The sequence below is a fragment of the Tinamus guttatus genome, unplaced genomic scaffold, assembly GCF_059628265.1.
Source record: "Tinamus guttatus ecotype Peru unplaced genomic scaffold, ASM5962826v1 Tinamus_guttatus_pri_ptg000004l, whole genome shotgun sequence".
NCBI classification, from domain to species: Eukaryota; Metazoa; Chordata; class Aves; order Tinamiformes; family Tinamidae; genus Tinamus; species Tinamus guttatus.
In genome coordinates, this window is record NW_028288538.1 from 341,183 (window position 1) to 358,013 (window position 16,831).

The 16,831-nt window shown below is 67.2% G+C and overlaps 5 protein-coding genes across 5 annotated transcripts; 1 reads left to right on the forward strand and 4 right to left on the reverse strand.

Moving 5' to 3' along the window:
• Nucleotides 1–153: 153 nt before the first annotated feature.
• HDDC3 (HD domain containing 3) lies at nt 154–1,599 on the reverse strand. The gene is made up of 4 exons (XM_088539784.1): nt 1,488–1,599; nt 788–843; nt 398–638; nt 154–284 (listed from the first exon to the last, which is right to left on the reverse strand). The coding sequence occupies exons 1-4, from the start codon at nt 1,597–1,599 to the stop codon at nt 154–156; spliced, it is 540 nt and encodes a 179-aa protein (XP_088395910.1).
• Nucleotides 1,600–1,637: 38 nt separating this feature from the next.
• NGRN (neugrin, neurite outgrowth associated) lies at nt 1,638–2,263 on the reverse strand. The gene is made up of 3 exons (XM_088519443.1): nt 2,118–2,263; nt 1,943–2,056; nt 1,638–1,872 (listed from the first exon to the last, which is right to left on the reverse strand). Exons 1-3 carry the CDS (start codon nt 2,261–2,263, stop codon nt 1,638–1,640), a joined length of 495 nt encoding a protein of 164 aa, XP_088375569.1.
• A 575-nt stretch (nt 2,264–2,838) lies between these two features.
• On the reverse strand, nt 2,839–11,911 carry TTLL13 (tubulin tyrosine ligase like 13). The gene is made up of 12 exons (XM_088519739.1): nt 11,869–11,911; nt 10,555–10,673; nt 9,881–10,011; nt 8,270–8,426; nt 7,968–8,111; nt 6,829–6,914; nt 6,462–6,687; nt 5,869–6,053; nt 4,922–5,110; nt 4,305–4,488; nt 3,778–3,972; nt 2,839–3,219 (listed from the first exon to the last, which is right to left on the reverse strand). Exons 2-12 carry the CDS (start codon nt 10,573–10,575, stop codon nt 2,839–2,841), a joined length of 1,899 nt encoding a protein of 632 aa, XP_088375865.1. The 5' UTR covers nt 10,576–10,673; nt 11,869–11,911.
• Nucleotides 11,912–12,633: 722 nt separating this feature from the next.
• Nucleotides 12,634–13,734, reverse strand: GDPGP1 (GDP-D-glucose phosphorylase 1). The gene has a single exon (XM_088522574.1). It carries the CDS (start codon nt 13,732–13,734, stop codon nt 12,634–12,636), a length of 1,101 nt encoding a protein of 366 aa, XP_088378700.1.
• A 243-nt stretch (nt 13,735–13,977) lies between these two features.
• On the forward strand, nt 13,978–16,206 carry LOC148596356 (calcium and integrin-binding protein 1-like). Its single transcript, XM_088522683.1, has 7 exons — nt 13,978–14,062; nt 14,337–14,371; nt 15,197–15,299; nt 15,378–15,531; nt 15,656–15,774; nt 15,845–15,933; nt 16,163–16,206. Exons 1-7 carry the CDS (start codon nt 13,979–13,981, stop codon nt 16,182–16,184), a joined length of 606 nt encoding a protein of 201 aa, XP_088378809.1. The 5' UTR covers nt 13,978; the 3' UTR covers nt 16,185–16,206.
• The last annotated feature ends 625 nt before the right edge of the window (nt 16,207–16,831 follow it).

Here is a 16,831-nt window from a genome sequence, read left to right on the forward strand (position 1 = left end):
CCCACCCGGAACGCGAACCCGCGCGCGCAGGAAGTGGCCGTCGCCACGGCAACCCGCGCGGAAGCGGAAGTGCTCCCCCAAGGACACAGGAGGCGGAGGGCGGCTCGCCCGTTCGTGGCCCGTTTATTGCCCGTTCCGGCCCGTCGCAGCCGCTCAGAGCCGCTCCCCGCGCGCCGCCAGCTCCGTGTCCAGCGCCGCCTCCAGCGCCGGGCTCGTCCCGCGCAGCCCGCGCGCCACGCGCGCCGCCCACCGGAAGTACTCCTGCACGCGCTCCTCCGGCCAGTCTGCGGGACAGCCGTCACTTCCGGCACCGGCCCGCGGCACGCCCGTCCCCCCCGGGCCCCGGGGCCGGCCCCGCCGTTCCGCCGCGCCGCCGTTCCGGTGCCGGTGCCGGTACCTGCGGGCGGGCGGCGCCGCAGGTCGCGCAGGTTGTGCAGCTTGTCGGCCAGCAGCACGAGGCGGGCGCGGGCGCTGCAGCCGGGCGCGCGCTCCTCGCGCAGCCGCTTGCGCTCGGCCGCGGGCAGCGCCTTGTCGTCCGTGAGCTCCTCCACCACCGCGCGCACGGCCGCGCCGAAGCGCCGCTCCAGCTCCGCCGCCGTGGCCGCCGTGTCCTCCAGCGTGTCGTGCAGCAGCGCCGCCTGCGCCGGGACGGGCAGCGCGGGATGGGCCGGAGCGAACGGGACCGGACTGGGACGGGGGGGCCGGAGCGAGCGGGACGGGACTGGGACGGGGGGGCCGGAGCGAACGGGACGGGACTGGGACGGGGGCCCGGGCGGCGGCGCCTCACCTGCAGCACCACCGTGTCCGTCACGCCGGCCTCCTGCGCCAGGATCCGGGCCACGGCTGCGGCCAGAGGGGGCCGTGGCGGCGGCGGCGGCCTCCCCATCCCGCCCCAGGGCAGGGCCCCGCGCGGGGGATCCCGGCGCAGGACGGGGGGTGCAGGGACCGCGGGGTGCGGGCACCGCAGCGGGACTGGGACAGGGCAGGACGGGATCCCGGGGCAGGACGGGGATCCCGGGGCAGGACGGGGATCCCAGGCGCTCATTCCCACGCTGGGCAGCACTTTGGGATGAGAGAGGGTCCCGGGGCAGGACGGGGGTCGAGGGCAGCGCGCGGGGACAGGGTGGGCAGGGGGCACCGCTCCGGGACGAGGGGCAGCCCCGGGCGCTGTGTGGGGCAGGGTCCCGCTCCAGGACCGTGGTCGGCACGGGGGTCCCAGGGCCCCTTCCCAGCTGGCGCTATGGGATGGGGCGGGCAGCGTTCCGCGGCACGAGGGGGCCCAGGGCTCTTCCCAGGGCGCAGATGGCGGGAGGGATCCTGGGGCTCCTTCCCAGGCGGGCGCCGCTCCGGGACGGGGACCGGGACGGGGACCGGGACGGGACGGGACGGGGGTCACGGGGGGTGATTCCCGGCGCTCGGGACGGGGCGCGGGAGCCGCGGCAGGTCGGGAGCCGCGGAGGGCCGTTCCCGGGCGCGGGCGGCCGCACCGATCGGGTGGTTGATGTAGGGGGTGCCCTCGGGGTCCTTGCGCCGCTGCCCCTTGTGCTTCTCGGCCGCGAACTCGGCGGCCTCCAGCAGCCGCGCGGCCTCGGAGCCCATGGCGGCGCGCGGGGGGGCGGGTCGCGGCGCGACGACGTTTATTGCGGCAGCCGGAACAGGAGGCGCCCGTCGGGGCCCCGCACCTCGCGCCCCGCGCCCGCCCCGGCCCCGGCCCCGGCCCGCGCCGCCGCCCGCGCGTCCTGGCGCTGCGCCCGCCGCGGCGCGGGGCTCCAGCGGCTCCGCAGGACCCGCCGCGCCTCCTCGGCGCTCACGCCGAAGCCCCGCGCCAGCCGCTGCAGCGGCCACTCCTCGGGCAGCTCCCGCCGCAGGAACCTGCGGGACACGCGCCCGTGAGCGGCGGCCCGGCCCGGCTCGGCTCGGCTCGGCCCGGCCCGGCTCTCACCGCATCTGCTCCATGGCCTGGCGGCTGAGGCTCCGCTCCGGCGCCGCGCCGCGCTCCGGGCCCAGCTCCCGCCGCAGCCGCTGCAGCCGGGCGGCCCGGCGCCGCCTCCGCTCCCTGCGGGCACCGCGTGAGCGCCGCGCGCTGCCAGCCCGGCCCGGCCCGGCCCGGCCCGCACCTCTCCTCCGCCTCCTCCAGCGCCGTGTCCGGCTGCTCCGGGTCCCCGTTTCCGTCCCGCGCTGCCGCCGCCCGCCGCGGAGCCCCCCCGAGCAGCGCGGCCCCGCGCAGCCCCCGCCGCAGCAGCAGCGCCGCCGCCGCCGCCATGGCCGGCCCGGCCCCGCCTCCTCCCGCCGCTCCGGGGCCGCCGGGGACCAGCGGGGAGGAGCCGGGAGCCGCGACCCGGCCCCGCGCCCCAGGCGGACAGACCCCGCTCCGGGCTCTGCCCGGGGGACGGGCCCGGCGGGGAGAAACCTCCACGGCGAGGGCCGGCAGAGCCCCCGGGGCAGCGGCACGACGGGGGCACCGGGGCTGCTCCGTGCGACGGGGCAACCGCAGAGGGCAGCAGCCGGGACTCCCTGCGCACCGGGGCTCCTGGCCGGGCAGCGCTGCCGCCTCCAGCCCCGAGGGCTGTTTTAGCCCAACTCTCCCATCATCCCAGACAAGCCCAGGGGCATCCTCAACTCCTGGCACTCAGCGGCTTTCCAGAGTTTGCCACGATCCAGAACGTGTCAGACCCAGCGCCGATGAGAACCACAGACAGGTCTTTGCTGGGCACTTTTGATCGAACACAAGGACACACATTTCAACCGACACGGATGGGAGCGGAGAGCGCGGCCGGCAGGAACGGTCACTCGAGCGGGGCCCTCGGGAGGGCGCAGGTCCGAGCGCGGGGCCGCGGCTCAGATCGAGCACTCACAGCCCCCGCTCCTGCTCGTGTCCCCGGGGAAGCGCTGGCCTCTCACCTGCAGCACGTGGCCTTCGGGGCCGGCTGTGGCAGCGGCCAGCGCCGCTCGGCTCCGCACGCAGGCCGCGTCGCGCGGCCGCAGGCAGCGCTGAGTCCCGGCGTGCTCGTGGCAGGGGACGCTCTGGCCCCGCACCCAGAGGGAGCCCAAGGCGGCAGGGCAAAAGCTGGTCCTGGCGGGCAGGTCTGCCTTGGCGGGAGCCCTGTGCGTGATCTGCGGTCCCGAAGCGCGGCCCGCGCCGCCCAGCAGCGAGAGCGGGATGAGCGTCATGAGCGCGGGGGCCTCCTGCGCCCGGAGCGGGGCCCGGGGGAGCTGCGGGGAGAGCAGGGGCCGCGCTCAGCCCCACGCGCGGGGACGGCAGGGAGCGTCTGCGGAGAGGCCTCCGCTACAGTGCAGAATTCACTGAAGCACTTCTTAAATGTGGGTATTATTATATACTTGCCCTCTTTCCACTTCCATTCAGCCCCTCTCTGTTCTGTGCTCCTTTACCAAGCTCCTGGCATGTTAGTGCTCACAGCTACTAAGAGCGTACCCGGCAATTCCCTTTACTTAGCTAGAATGAAGGACTGAAATGGCACTAGCCAGCTAAGGAGCACCTGGGCACGAGGGACATTAGTGCCCCGGAGATGCAGGCTGCACGGGCTGCGTGCCGGCAACCGCCGTGCCCAGAGGGCAGCTTTGGTGCAGGGAAGGGCACCCTGCGCTCTGCCCTCGCACGCCGCCCGTTTGCAACGGGACAGAAACCTGCCCCTACGAAGCCCCGGGGTCCTCCCTGGACCCCGTTTAACTCAGCCCCACCACAGGCGCTCAGCGCCCAGGACTCCTCCCTCGCGCGGCCGCCTCGGGCTCCCGGGGTCTCCCTACGGGATCTGTTACCTGGCTCTGGGCGACAACGGTGCAGGAGCTGTTTGCTGCTCTGCCAAGCGGGGGGATCAGCCACGAGAGCTGATCTACGATGCCGAGACTGCGGATGAGCTTTTCACGCTGCATAAGAGCCTTTACTCTTTTCTGCTCCTCCTTTTCCACAATATCCTGGGGCAGCATAGAGTCATACTGCATTTGTTGCTGCATCTTCGGAAAGAAACACCTGTGTTACAGCCAGGTTGAAGCCACAGGTAATGCACAAGAGAGAAAAAGCTGCAGGCTGCACTAGGGAGGCCTAGAGAGAATTAGGGACGTCAGGGTGGAGTGGGGAGAAGGTCCCCGTGGGAAGCGCAACACGAAATGGGCAATAGTGGTGACCACAAGCATCTCCCAGCACAAGCTATCAACTAATCACACTTCATGAACGGGGGTCCCACCCTGCAGTTCTGCTCCTCGGGAGATACCCACGGGTCCATCTGGAGCCACATTCCTGCCCTTGAGAGCCCCACGGACCAGCACTGAGGATGGGGAAAAGGCACCTTTCTGTCCCACATCCTGGTGCTTCTGTAGATGGGCTGGGTTGCAGGAGCTCCAGTCTTGTTGCGGGTCTGGGATTTGTCCCCAGCTGACTCTCCTTGCAGGGTTTCTTTTCTCTCCTTTTTCTTCTTCCCAGTAAGAACTTCCCACTCTTCCTTCTTCAAGCGGATTTCCTCCAGCTGCTGCCTGCCATAAAACATCAGTCTTGGTCACTGAAAAGCTGCAGAGAGTTCGGTTCAGGGACATTATCCTACAGCCAGAAGCTTTGTAGGGAGTAGAGACCATAATGGAAGTTGCCAAGAAATGGGCTGGCACTGGTTTTGAGAGAGATTCTTAGCTCGGTCGGAAGTGCTCTTGAATTAGTTTGTGCCACCACAAAGGTGGAGGCCATGTGCAGCAGAGCGCCTCCAGAATCCCCAAATCCCTGGAATACTGCCCTTGCCTCCCAAGGACGCCGGCCATCGGAAGCGCCTCTGCCATGGTGACACAGCACAGGCAGACCCCCCTCCTTCAGCTCTCACCATCTCTCTTACGGCTCTTAAGCAACAGAAAGAGCCATTTCCCAGGAGGGATCAGAAGCGAGCAGCATTCATGCCATCCCTACAGGGCAGGCATCTACCTGGCACACTGCTCTCGTGCTTTAGAGGCTGCTGTTTCCTGGAAGAGGGAGCCGCTCTGCTTGAAGAAGGGCTCGTACTTGTCCGTTCCATGTGCCGGGTAGATGCGCCGGAAGCCTCCCAGGTGGGAGTCCTCGTACTCCTCGGCCCGCGCCAGCCACGCGGCCTGGCTGCTCTCCAGCTCCTCGCGCCTGCGGAGCGGGAGCAGACGCAGGGGGAGCCGCCGGAGCCCCCGGCTGAACCCGCTGCAGAACGAGGGGCCCGGCCGCCGCTGCCCCCTTCCCTTCCCTTCCCTTCCCCGGGGCTCCCTGCAGGGACGCGCCGCTCCTCCCGCTCCCTCCTCTCCCGGACGAGGTTCTCGGCTCTCCGCCTGCTGCGCGGCTCCCGCCCTGCCCCTCAGCCTCTGCGCAGCACTAAACCAGTCTGCAGAAAACTTCACCCAGAAGCTGCCTCTGGAAGGAGCGCGCGCTGCGCTGCTCCCAGCTCTGCGGGCCTGGAGCAGCCCGGGCTGCAGGGACGCGCTGGGCAAACGCGTTCGGCCTCCCCAGCCTGCAGCTCTCCCAGGCTCCCTAACGGCAGAGGGAGCTGCAGGGAGCTCCGGCATCTCCCTGCACGCCAGGAAAAGCCGGAGCGCGGGCTCGGCTAGCCTGGCCTCGAGAGGTCCTGTGGATTGATCAGCCGTGAAGGGAATGCAGACAAAGGAGGGCGGGAAGGCCGCAGCCCTGGAGAGCGGCCGTGCTCTGGGGGAGGCCGGGGCTGCGCCAGGCGTCACCGCGAGCCCAGCACCGCGGGGCCGGCAGCGCCCCCAGCTCCGCACCCACGAGCCCGTCCCGGGATGCGGGTGGCCCGGGCTGGCCCTTCGCAGGCCGCAGCGCCACAGCTGCTGGGAGCTCTCCTTGTTTTTGGCCTGCCTCAGCTTTCCCAGCAGCAGGATGGGGCAGAGCAGTACCTGGATGCTCGGGCAGCGTGGTGGGCCTGGAGGAGCCGCTCCTTCACCCGCTGCTTGTCCTCCTCCAGCACCTTCCTTTTGTCACAGGCATGCACGTTTATCAGGTTGATGGTATCAAAGAGAAGAGCATCCTTCACTTCACGGTCCAGGTGGGAGTCCGTGGTGAAGCTGGGAGAGTGATTCACCTGCAAAACAAGGGGCTGATCTGAGCTGGGGACACGGAGCCGGCCCACGGCACGGCGCGCTCGGCACCCCACGCTCCCCAGCCGCCCCTGCCCTCCCCGTCCCTGCTGCAGCGGCGCAGGCAGCCGCGGAGCCGCGGCGCAGGGAAGCTCCCTGCTGTTACGGAGTGGGAGAGGGAACAAGACCTCAGACCTGCTGAGCTAGGCTTGCTTAGCCTGCAGGTTGCTTGGCCACTTGTCTTCCCAGACTGTTTAACTTTGAGCCACCTTGTTCACATTTTAATCAACCTTAAGCAAGTCCTGCCCATCCCACAGCTCTTTGTTCCAGCGCTTCCCACAGACGAGCTATTGGCCCTCGGCTATCTGCCGTTTCCCGAGCGGTTTCAGCGCAGCAGGAGAATCCTTCCTCACCTCTAGCAGCCACGGTTTCAGCTTTCTATCTAGCAAAATATCAAAACCCAGTATCTCAAAGCAGGCACAGCCAGTAGTGTGGTTAGGAAAGCAGCTTTGGTAATTGTGCTTCACAACGGGGTGAGCTGAAATAAGGGTCTTTATAACAATATCTTCAATATCTTCCCAGAGTTTCTTTGTGTTGTAGCTGTTATCCATCATCCAGGCGTTCAGGGTGGACAGTTTCCTGTGTGGAGGACAGAAGATGATAAGAGCTGACCTATGATTCCGCATTTTCCCCAAGAAAGAATGAAGTAAACGAGTGTCCCAAATGCAGCTTTCCTGCAGGATGTGCACGAGGAGTTGTAGCATCTAGAAACGACAATACCTCTTACTGCCCACTGTGTCATCCCGGACGAAGTTTTCGTTATGTTTATTGATAGAGTAATTGGTCAAATGCATGCAGATATCGTCCTGAGAGAGGAACCGCAAGAGACCTTCATTTATTCTTAACTTCAGAGCGCAAACAGAAAAACAGCCCCCGAGTCCCACGAGTACTAACTAATCCCGTGACGACCTCGCCCGGCGCTGCCGCTTCCCGCAGCAGCAAGGAGTTAATCCTGCCGCGGCTCCCGGGGGAAGGGAGCCCCGCAGAGCTCTGCCCCCCGCACCGTCCTCCCTCCTCTGGGGCCACGCGCTGCACAAAGGCCATCCCGGCTGGGCCTCGCCAGTAAACAAGGGAGTTCTCTGGGCAGAAGCTGCAGCAAATTACTCTTTTTCCTTTATTCACGGAAAGCAGAGGAGCTCTCTGCGACATGCACACGCTGGAGGGAAAGGGCATTTCCACGAGCACTCCTGGGTGAGTGGGGAGACGGGGGGAAGCCCAGGGTAGCTCCTGCCGGACACCGTGCGCGCTGGGGACGCAGGGAGCAGCCCTGCAGCCCTGGGACCTGCAGCACGGACCCTGCCGACGGGCACGCGCACGGCCGCGCATTCCTGCCCCGCTTCCCGCCCCGGCGCTCCCGGCTCCGGCCGTTCCGCTACCACCAGGCCATCCCCAGCTCCCTCTCCCGCTGCCCGTGGGACGAGGAGGGACACAGAGCCCGGGTGGCTCATGAAGGGGAGCAGCAGCAGCGTCCAGAGACCCCGGGGAATCTTTGTATCTTTGTCCTTAGAGATTTTCAAGACCCAACTGGACAAAACGTGGAGCAACCTGATCTGAATTCAGTGTCAACCCTATTTTGAACCGGGGTTGGACTGGAGATCTTCCAAAGTTGTCTCCAGCATAAACAACTCTACGATTCTGAGGTAAGGCCAGTGAACAGCCCAACTGCAGGACCAGGGAATCTCTGTCTTGCAAATACTCCCGAAAAGCCTTGTGTGAAGAGAAGCTACAGAGAGAAGGGAAGACAAGAGCTAGGAAACCCACGAGCCCGACTTTCCAGGGTCTGGAATGCCCCTTGGACAAAATAGTGGCTAGAACCTATGAATACTAGTGTGAGTTTCATGGAAACTTCCCTTTTTTACCAGGTTGTTGCTGCTGGGCTCGATGTACCTCATGGTAGCAAACCGGGCTAGCCCCTCCTTGTAGACAAATACCTTCAGCGGGTCACAGGAGGTGACCAGCACATAGACACGCATGTCGAACTTAAAGCCATCGATAAGGAAGGGCTGTGAGACAAAAGGCAGAAACAGGAATGAGATGGGAAACGGCAGGTGCGACGGCACGGCTCCGCGGCGAGGCCCAGGCTGAGCCTGGGAGAAGCCGGGCAGAGGAGACGAGGAGGAGCTGGAGTCTCTCACACGCGCTGCAAGACAGTCCCTGTTACCTTAGAGATATATTGCTGACAAATCATATGCTCTCCGTGCTTGATATCCTTCGCGTTACGTGTGATGAAGATTCCTCTGCCCTGGCAGCCGCTGTCGGGCTTGCAGATGAATGTTCTGTTTTTCCTCACACGGGTATAGGTCTGGAAATCCCCGTAGCTACAGAACGAAACAGTGACTGTTAAAAGCCTTAAAACAAAACAAAACACCAACCCCTGAACTCTTGTATAGCATTTAGATACTCCAACTACGGTGCTGCGGGCCTGTACAGACCAAACTTCTACAGCAGAGGAATAGTACAGTGTTTCCTGATTCATGCCATTATAAATCAGTCCATTTGCAACCTGACAGGACCTCCAGGGTCCAACACGTGGTGGCACCTCTCCACCCCTGCCAGGAGGTTCACAGGAAACGGCCACCACTCCTCACTCGGGAACAGGTGAGGTTTGGGCTCTGCTGCTGCAGAGATCCAGAGAAAACAAACAAGCTCCGACTGCAAAGGAGGAAGGAGTCGAGTTTGTAGAGCACTTTCGTCCTGACTCATCAGCAAACAGGGCAGAGGCCACGCTCGGAGCGGTCAGAACGTTCCAGGCAGGGTGCAAAGGCTCCCGGGGAAGGCTCACGCCCTGGGCCAGCTGGTTGCAGAGCTCATCTCCAGCTTCGAGGAGCGCCCAGGCGCCAGAAACGACCTCCCTGCAGCAGCACTGCCCGTCCCGGGCACCACGTCCAGGAAAGAGGTAGGCAAACAGGATAAATTCCAGAGGACAGTGCCAAGAGGAATCAAATTCCAGGAAATGGAGCTTGGAGAGAAAGAAGTAGGTTTGTTTTCTCTAGAAATGAGAAGATTGAAAGGACACATGACAACTGCCTTCCAATACAAAACACACTACTAGCAAAACACAGCAAACCACTGTTCTACAAGGCCGGCGCAAACGGGACGTTCTGCGGCGCTGGCATGTCAGCACAGATGTGTCAGGTGCCTCTAACCAAAGCAGAGTCAGGCTGTAGAACAGGTCACGAAAGCCCTTCTCTGAGGTTTTCAGGTCACGGTAAGGAAAACCCCTGTAGGGAATGTCTAGGAATAGCTATCGTGGCTCCTTCCAAGCAGCTCTGGCTCTTCCCATCGCCCTCGCTGCGGGATCAGGGCCCCGGAGCTGTCGCCCCGCAGCCCGGGGCAGCTCGCACAGACCCGGCCTGGCTCGGCAGGGCCTGCCCTTCCTGCCGCCCTCCGCGCTGCCGGGGCAGACGCAGGTCCCTGTCCCCGTCCCGGGCGCTCCCCGGCTGCAGGAGGCTCGTGCAGGGCTCCGTGGCCACCTCGGCTGCAGCCAGCCCTGCCCTTGGCCTTCGGGGCTGTCTCCCGGGCTTGGCCCGGTTCAGCCTGCAGCCGCCTAAGCAGGGAGGCAGGCGCTCCAACCCCATGCACAGGACTAAGGGTGTGTGAGGTAGAAGCATGGACAAGAACATCCAGGGAATTCCAGGGCAGCTTACGGAGGCCCAAACCGAGATAGGAAACCTCAGAAGGTTTCACCCACAGCCTGGCTGTCAACTACAGGGGTTACCACTTCCTAATTCCCCCCTCCCTGCTGTCTGCTGCATTAACGGGTACAACTCACTCGGCTGGCAGGCACCAAGTACGAGGAAAAATATTGTATTCCTTGGGGAAGAGTTTGAGCATGCGGTTAAGATTGCGAGCCAGCAAGTCCTTGCGGCAGATCTCCGTCATGCCTGGAAAATGGTTGATTTTCTGAAAGAGGCGCAGAAGAAAAACAGCATCAGCAAAGGCGCAGCAGCCGCGATCCTCGAGCGAGGGGAGCCAGCGCGTGGAGAAACAGCAAAGCCACCGGAGCAGGGGCCGGCGGCCGCCTCGAACGGCTGCTGAGGAACACATTATGCGAGAGCTGCTTTATCTGAACTTCATCACTTTGACTTATCTGCCCATTCCACCCAGCCCTGCAGCTCTTCCTCCCTAGAACATCACTGTTTCAGGAAGGGAGCAGTTTTTCAGCAAGAAACATTTATTTTGTACTAAATTAAAAGGGTTGGCAGCTTTCCAATTCACGCTGCTAACCGCCAAACTGTGGCTGGCGGCACCGTGTCAGAAACAGAAATGAAGAAAGGGCTTGTGAACCTCCCCACTCTGGACCTGCTGCAGACAAGGAGGGGATATGGGAGCTAATTCTGGACACTTGTTCCGTTCTGCAACAATATGGTCCATTAATGACCCTCTGTCTCATCCTCCTTTCCAAGCTCTTCCCGCTGGGCTCCCTTTCCATGGAGGGGTATTTACCTGAAACCGCTTCATCTCCATGACACGCTCCAGAGAGACCGAGTAGTCCGTCCAATATATTGTCCACTCCTCATTTTCTCCCACTTCTTTCAGCCCGCAGTTTTGTGCAGCTCGCCGCACTGCACCAAAAAGAGCGGATCAGAAAGGGCACCCCGGGGCAGGCAGAGCCTTTGAACCCCAGGGGTTGTTTCACCTGCAAAGTGACAGGGGACAGGACCGTGCAGCGAGCCCCCCTCTTCCGCTCTCGTGGATGGAAGGACACTGGGACCCTTAGGGGACACGACCTTAAGCTGGCTACGGCCACCACGAGCCGTGACCGCAGGCCCTGGGCAGCCTCGGGCACTCCTGGAGCTGGGGCAGGCTCCAGCCCACGGGCACCACGGGCACCACGGGCACACGGAGCTCTGCAGTGCCCCCGTGCCAGCTCCACATCGAAGGCTGCTTGGCAGCAGAACGCACAAGCTCTGGAGCAGAAGGGCTGTTACCGGGATGAGCCGTTCTGACTTTGGCCTCTTCCCAAGCTGCGGAGGGGATCACGGATAGGCACAGCTACATGACCGGAGCAGCTCAGCCAGAAAACACAAAAAGGGCAGCTCAAGGCCAGAAACTTCCCTCTTCCTAGGCACTTACAAGGAGGTGGCCATACCTGAATAATCAATAGCTTATTTCTTACTGATAGTATCGAGCCCCCGCGGCAGCAGAGCGTCGCTGCAGGGCCTTGGCAGCGCCCTGCGGCCCAGCCTGGCGGGTGAGCCCAGCTCTGCTCCGGCCCTGCCGCCGCTCCGGCCCCTCTGCCCACCCGTCCCCAGCCGGCGCCGGGCCCAAGCGGATCCACAACGCCGGGACGCTGGCACTAGCGGGCTGGCTAACAACACCCGTCAGAGGCAACGAGCCTCTTCTCTGGGGACACAGCTCACGCAGGCAGAGAGGGCAAATGGGGGAAGGAAAGAGCCGCCCAGAGCCTCCCACTGGAGGAGGCCGGCAAGAGGGGTCCTCCTCCACGACCTGTTCCGAGTTAGACAAGCCCCTACCCGAGCCCTCCCCTCAGCTTTAGTTGTTCTGGCCATGGCAAAAGAACCCGGGAGGCAGCTCTCCGGGTCACACAGAGGCGAGCGCCGGGGGAGGCTGCGAGGAGGGTCCGTGTCTTGTTTCTCTTCAAACCAGACACCACCTCAATCCCGAGCGTGGGGGTCCAAGCCGCTTACAAACAATAAACACGTAACGGCAGCTGCGCAGTGAGGTCTGTGCTGTGCGCAGCCCAGCGCTCGCGCAGGCGCTGGGTCTGAGAGGGCACCCGTCACCCTGCGGACTCACCGCTCTCGTACTTGCAGCTGGTCAGGTTGATGGACGCAGTGCTGGGATTGAAGAAGATGGAAAGAGGGAAAGAGCTTCAGCAGGGCAGCGAGACCCCCCGCAGAGGGCTGAGGAAGCAGCGCCGCGTGCCCATGTGTAAGCGCCCCTGCACGGACACCCAGCACGGGCTCGGCAACACGGGGCAAGGTGGCCCCGAACCCGGGCTCCATCACCGGCACTCCACGCTCGGAAGCGCACGGACAAGCTAAGGGACGGGTTAAGGGAACGGAGCCTCCTCTCCGGTTCAGAGCGGCCCCAAAGCCGCCCAGGGCCCAGGCACGGGGTCACGGCCCGGCTCCCAGCAGCGCCCGCCTGGTTGGGGCAGAGGCCTCGGCCGCTCCTGCCTTCCGGCACGGACAGACAAACCAACACGGCGTGCGTGGCGACACGGGGGCTTTATGAGGGCGCGTGTGCGCACGGGTGTCCGCGCACGGGTGTCCACGCGTGTCCCGCGGCCCCCGCACTCGCCTGCGCCGCCTCCTCCTCCTGCGGGGCTCGGGGCGGCCCGGGGGCTGCGGGCCCGGCGGCACCGCCTCGCGCGCCGCCATGGCGCCGGCTCCAGAGAGACCCCTCCCCGCGTCACGTGGGCGCCTCGCGCCGCCTGATTGGCCGGCGGCCGCCTCGCGCGTGCGCAGACGGCGACGCCGTGGGGCCAAGGGGCCTCCGGGGCGACGGCGGCCGCACGGGGTCAAGACGGGCAGGCGCGAAGGCGGGCCCGGGGCGGCGTCACTCGTGCAGCAAGCGCGCCAGGTCTCGGCCGAGCTGCTCGAGCTGCGCCTCGGGCAGCAGGTGCGGGCGGATGTCGCGCAGCGCCTCGTCCTCGGTGAGGGTGCGGAAGGCGGCGGCGTCGCCCAGCGGCAGGTGCCCGGCCAGCTCGCAGAGCGCCACGGGCGGCGTGGCCGACGCGGCGGGGCCCAGCGCGGCCCGCCGGGCCCACAGCAGCACGCGCAGCCCCGCGGGGCCGCCCGCCGGCGCCGCGCCGCGTGTCGCCAGCACGTTGTAGGCCAGGCCGCGCGCCAGCAGCAGCTCCGCGGCGCGGCACACGTCCCGCGCCAGCGCCGCCAGCGCCCGCCCCGTGCTGAAGAACAGGAAGGCGGGTGCGGGCGCGCGGCGCAGCAGGAAGAGCCCCCGCGCGGGCGCCAGCGGCTCGGCGGGCGCCGCGTCCACGGGCAGCGCGCGGCGCACGTAGAAGCCGTGCAGGTGCAGGTGGTTCACGGAGGCGAAGGCGCCCAGGCTGTTGAAGCCCACGCGGAAGCCGGGGTGCGCGCTGAGCAGCACGGCGTCCAGGCCGGCGTGCAGCAGCTCGGCGCGCAGCACCTGCGGCAGGCGCAGCGCCGGCGCGGGCAGCAGCAGCACGTGGCCGCGCTCCAGCGGGCTCACGTTGATCACCACCAGCACGTGCTCGAAGGGCGCGCGGCCCGCGGGCGCGCGGCGCAGCCGGAACAGCACCTCGCCGGGGCGGATCTGCGTGAAGTTGAAGCGCTGCGGGTCGAAGGGCTGCGTGAGGCTGCGGACGGGCTGCGCCGCCCGCTTGAGCGCGGCCCGGTGCGGGTTGAGCTGCGCCACGAGGCGCAGCCGCCCGGGCAGCACGCGCGTCGGCAGCTCGTCCAGGCGGTAGCGGAACAGGCCCAGCTCCATGCGCCGCTGCCAGCCCTGCAGCAGCGCCCGGTCGAAGCGGGACTGCGGGTAGGCGGCCGCGCCGGGCTCATCCGCCCAGGCGGGCCCGGGCACGATGAACTCGTCCTCGCTGTACACGAAGTCCTCGGCGGGCTCCGCGCCCGGCGGCTGCTCCGGGGAGGCCCCGTCCCCGCCGTGCGCGGCGGCCATGGCCGGAGCACCGGCTGCACGGAGAGGAACGGGGCGTGAGCGGGGCAGCCGGCCCGGCCCGTCCTGCCCCGGCGCCGCCCCGAGCCCGGCCCGTCCTGCCGCGGTCCCCGGCGCGGCCCGTCCCGGGGCGGGGGGCAGGGAGGTCCCTCCCGGCCCCGCGTCCCCCCGCACCTGCCCCCACGTGCGCGCGGCGGCCGCGGCGCAGGCGCAGACGCGGTGGGCGGGGCCCGGCGGGGGCGTTGCCATGGGAGCGGCGCGGGGAGGCGGAAGCGGCGCCATGGGCGGCTCGGGCAGCCGGCTGCCGCGGGAGGCCCTGCGCGAGTACCAGGTGCGGGGGGACCGGGACCGGCACCGGGGAGAGACCGGGGGGGCACCGGGACCGGGGAGAGACCGGGACCGGCACCGGGACCGGGGAGAGACCGGGACCAGCCCCGGGATCCGGGGAGAGATCGGGGGCAGGGGCAGCACCGGGATCGAGGGGCGGGCTGGCACCGGCGTGGGACCGGGGTCGCTTTGGGGGCTCGAGGGGTCCGCAGCCCGGTCGTGCTCCCGGTCTCGGTTTGGCCGGTGCTGCTGACCCGCGTGCCGGGCGCTCTCCGCAGGAGCTGACGTTCCTGAGCAAGCAGGAGATCCTGCTGTGAGTGCCCGGCGACCGCGCGCTGCCCCCTACATCCCCGCTCCTGCCCCCTTGTCCCCTTGCTCCTGCCCCCTTGTCCCCTGCTCCTGCCCCCTTGTCCCCTGCTCCTGCCCCCTTGGCCCCTGCTCCTGCCCCCACATCCCCGCTCCTGCCCCCAGATCCCCGCTCCTGCCCCCAGATCCCCGCTCCTGCCCCCAGATCCCCGCTCCTGCCCCCTTGTCCCCTTGCTCCTGCCCCCAGATCCCCGCTCCTGCCCCCAGATCCCTGCTCCTGCCCCCAGATCCCCGCTCCTGCCCCCACATCCCCGCTCCTGCCCCCAGATCCCCGCTCCTGCCCCCTTGTCCCCTTGCTCCTGCCCCCAGATCCCCGCTCCTGCCCCCAGATCCCTGCTCCTGCCCCCAGATCCCCGCTCCTGCCCCCACATCCCCGCTCCTGCCCCCAGATCCCTGCTCCTGCCCCCAGATCCCCGCTCCTGCCCCGCTCCCAACCGTTCCTGCCCTGCTGCCCTTCGTTCCTTGCCAGTCCCTGCCCTGCTCCCCCTGCCGCCCTGCTCCCCGTCCCCGTTCCTGCCTCCTGCTCCCTGCTCCTGCCCCGCTCTTTGCCCGCTCCTGCCCCGCTCCCGCCGTGCCTTGGCTCCGTGCCCACCCGGAGCGGCCCGCGCGGAGGCCCTGGCCGTCCCTGGCGCGGCTCCCGGGGCTCCTTTCCCACGTTCCCGAGTCGCGGGAAGCGAGCGGCAGGCGGGGAGCCCGGCTGGGCCTCCTCCCGGGGCGCAGGGGGAGGCCGGTGCCGCCCCCGCAGCCCCCGCCGCCCCCGCCGCCCCCGCAGCGCCTACGCGCGGTTCCGGGAGCTGCTGCCGGCCGAGCAGAGGGAGGCCGCCCGCTGCGCCCGCCTGCCCAAGAGCCGCGTCCTGGCGCTGCCCGAGCTGCGGGTACGTGCGGGGACGGGGACGGGGACGGGGTGACCGCCGTGTGCCGCTGCCCGCCCGTCACCCCGGCGGCGCCGCCAGGCCAACCCCTTCCAGCACCGCATCTGCCGCGTGTTCTCCACCGCCGAGGACGGCAGCGACAGCCTGTCCTTCGAGGACTTCCTCGACATGCTCAGCGTGTTCAGCGACGCCGCCACCGCCGACATCAAGTCCCACTACGCCTTCCGCATCTTCGGTAACGAGCGGGACGCCTGCCCGCTGCTGCGGGGATGGAGCGCGGTGCGGAGCCGGCGGCGCCCTCGCGCACGCGGCAGCTCCCCGTGCCCCGAGCGAGGGACGGAGCTTTCCTCTCCCCACAGACTTCGATGACGATGGGACTCTGGACAAAAAGGACCTGGAGCACTTGGTGAACTGCCTGATGGGGCAGGGCGAGGAGTCGCGGCTGAGCGACGCAGAGATGGAGCAGCTCATCCAGAACGTGAGCGCTGGCAGCCGGGGCATGGCCGCGCGGGCCCGGCCGCAGCCGCTCACGGCTCCCTCCCCGGCAGATCCTGGAGGAGTCGGACATCGACAAGGACGGCACCATCAACCTCTCCGAGTTCCAGCACGTCATCTCGCGTTCCCCCGACTTCGCCAGGTACTGCCCTCCCGCCGCGCCGCTCGTCCCTGCCCATCCACAGGGTTTCCCGGCGGCGGCTCCGGGCCCCCCTCGAGGCAGCAGGGCCGGGCTCTGCTGTGCCGTGTGGGACAGCCAAGGGACCTCGGTCCTTGCTGGCTCTCCGGGAGCCTCCTCTGCCTGGGCACATGCCCGGTGGGCACAGGCCATGCAGCAGCACGGGGCGCAGAGCCGCTCGTGTCTCCCGCAGCTCCTTCAAGATCGCGCTGTGACGGCCCCGCGGCCCTTCGCAGAGCTGCTCCTGGGCCGCTCTTCCCGTCTCCAGACATTCCTCGTGCTGCAGCGGAGGCTCCTGCTCCGAAGCAGCCCAGTGCCTTAAGCCCAGCAGTGCCTTGGAGCGCAGGCGGCCCCGCGGCGCAGCGTCCCCAGCGCCGCCCCGGGCCTTGGCTCCCCCCAGCAAAGGGCTTTTCTTTCTCAAAGCAATAACAAAAGCAATAACCTGGCCGCAGGGCACGGTGCCACGGAGCCCCATGCGCCCCGGGACCCAGCACGGAGCCTGCGGAGCCTCTCCCCGCGCTCGGGGCCTGCCGCGACTTTCTTTTCCTTTCGTTCTTTCTTGCTCTCTTCTCGTCTTTCCCCTCCCTCGTGTCCCGGCCCTGCCGCTGGCTCGGGCTCAGCGGTGGCTGCTGCTCTGTGTTCCCGACAAAGGACAAATAAAGGGCTCGAGTTTCAGGCCTGGCCTTGCTGCGGACTCGGTGTCCCCTGCGCGGGGGCGGGATGGCTGCGGCCCAGGCGGGGGCCACGGCTCCCGTGGTGGGGCAGGTCCCTCTGGGGCCACCTCCTCCTCCTCATTGCGGCCAGGCCGGTCCCAGGGTGCTCTGCTGCTGCCGCACAAAGAGCCGGGCGCTCCCAAGCAGGC

What these genes read in the sequence shown, in the direction of transcription:
- GDPGP1 (XM_088522574.1), bottom strand. Translation starts at nt 13,734, where the DNA reads ATGGCCGCCGCGCACGGCGGGGACGGGGCCTCCCCGGAGCAGCCGCCG.
- NGRN (XM_088519443.1), bottom strand. Translation starts at nt 2,263, where the DNA reads ATGGCGGCGGCGGCGGCGCTGCTGCTGCGGCGGGGGCTGCGCGGGGCC. An exon ending in CTGGAGGAGGCGGAGGAGAG is followed by an intron (nt 2,057 to 2,117) that starts GTGCGGGCCGGG and finishes CGGTGCCCGCAG; the next exon opens with GGAGCGGAGGCGGCGCCGGG. An exon ending in CAGGCCATGGAGCAGATGCG is followed by an intron (nt 1,873 to 1,942) that starts GTGAGAGCCGGG and finishes CGTGTCCCGCAG; the next exon opens with GTTCCTGCGGCGGGAGCTGC.
- TTLL13 (XM_088519739.1), bottom strand. Translation starts at nt 10,575, where the DNA reads ATGGAGATGAAGCGGTTTCAG. An exon ending in TGGAGATGAAGCGGTTTCAG is followed by an intron (nt 10,012 to 10,554) that starts GTAAATACCCCT and finishes CGCCTCTTTCAG; the next exon opens with AAAATCAACCATTTTCCAGG. An exon ending in AGCCCAGCAGCAACAACCTG is followed by an intron (nt 6,915 to 7,967) that starts GTAAAAAAGGGA and finishes TTCCTCTCTCAG; the next exon opens with GACGATATCTGCATGCATTT.
- HDDC3 (XM_088539784.1), bottom strand. Translation starts at nt 1,599, where the DNA reads ATGGGCTCCGAGGCCGCGCGGCTGCTGGAGGCCGCCGAGTTCGCGGCC. An exon ending in CTACATCAACCACCCGATCG is followed by an intron (nt 844 to 1,487) that starts GTGCGGCCGCCC and finishes CTCTGGCCGCAG; the next exon opens with CCGTGGCCCGGATCCTGGCG. An exon ending in CGGACACGGTGGTGCTGCAG is followed by an intron (nt 639 to 787) that starts GTGAGGCGCCGC and finishes GTCCCGGCGCAG; the next exon opens with GCGGCGCTGCTGCACGACAC.
- LOC148596356 (XM_088522683.1), top strand. Translation starts at nt 13,979, where the DNA reads ATGGGAGCGGCGCGGGGAGGCGGAAGCGGCGCCATGGGCGGCTCGGGC. An exon ending in AGCAAGCAGGAGATCCTGCT is followed by an intron (nt 14,372 to 15,196) that starts GTGAGTGCCCGG and finishes CCGCCCCCGCAG; the next exon opens with CGCCTACGCGCGGTTCCGGG. An exon ending in CGTTCCCCCGACTTCGCCAG is followed by an intron (nt 15,934 to 16,162) that starts GTACTGCCCTCC and finishes TGTCTCCCGCAG; the next exon opens with CTCCTTCAAGATCGCGCTGT.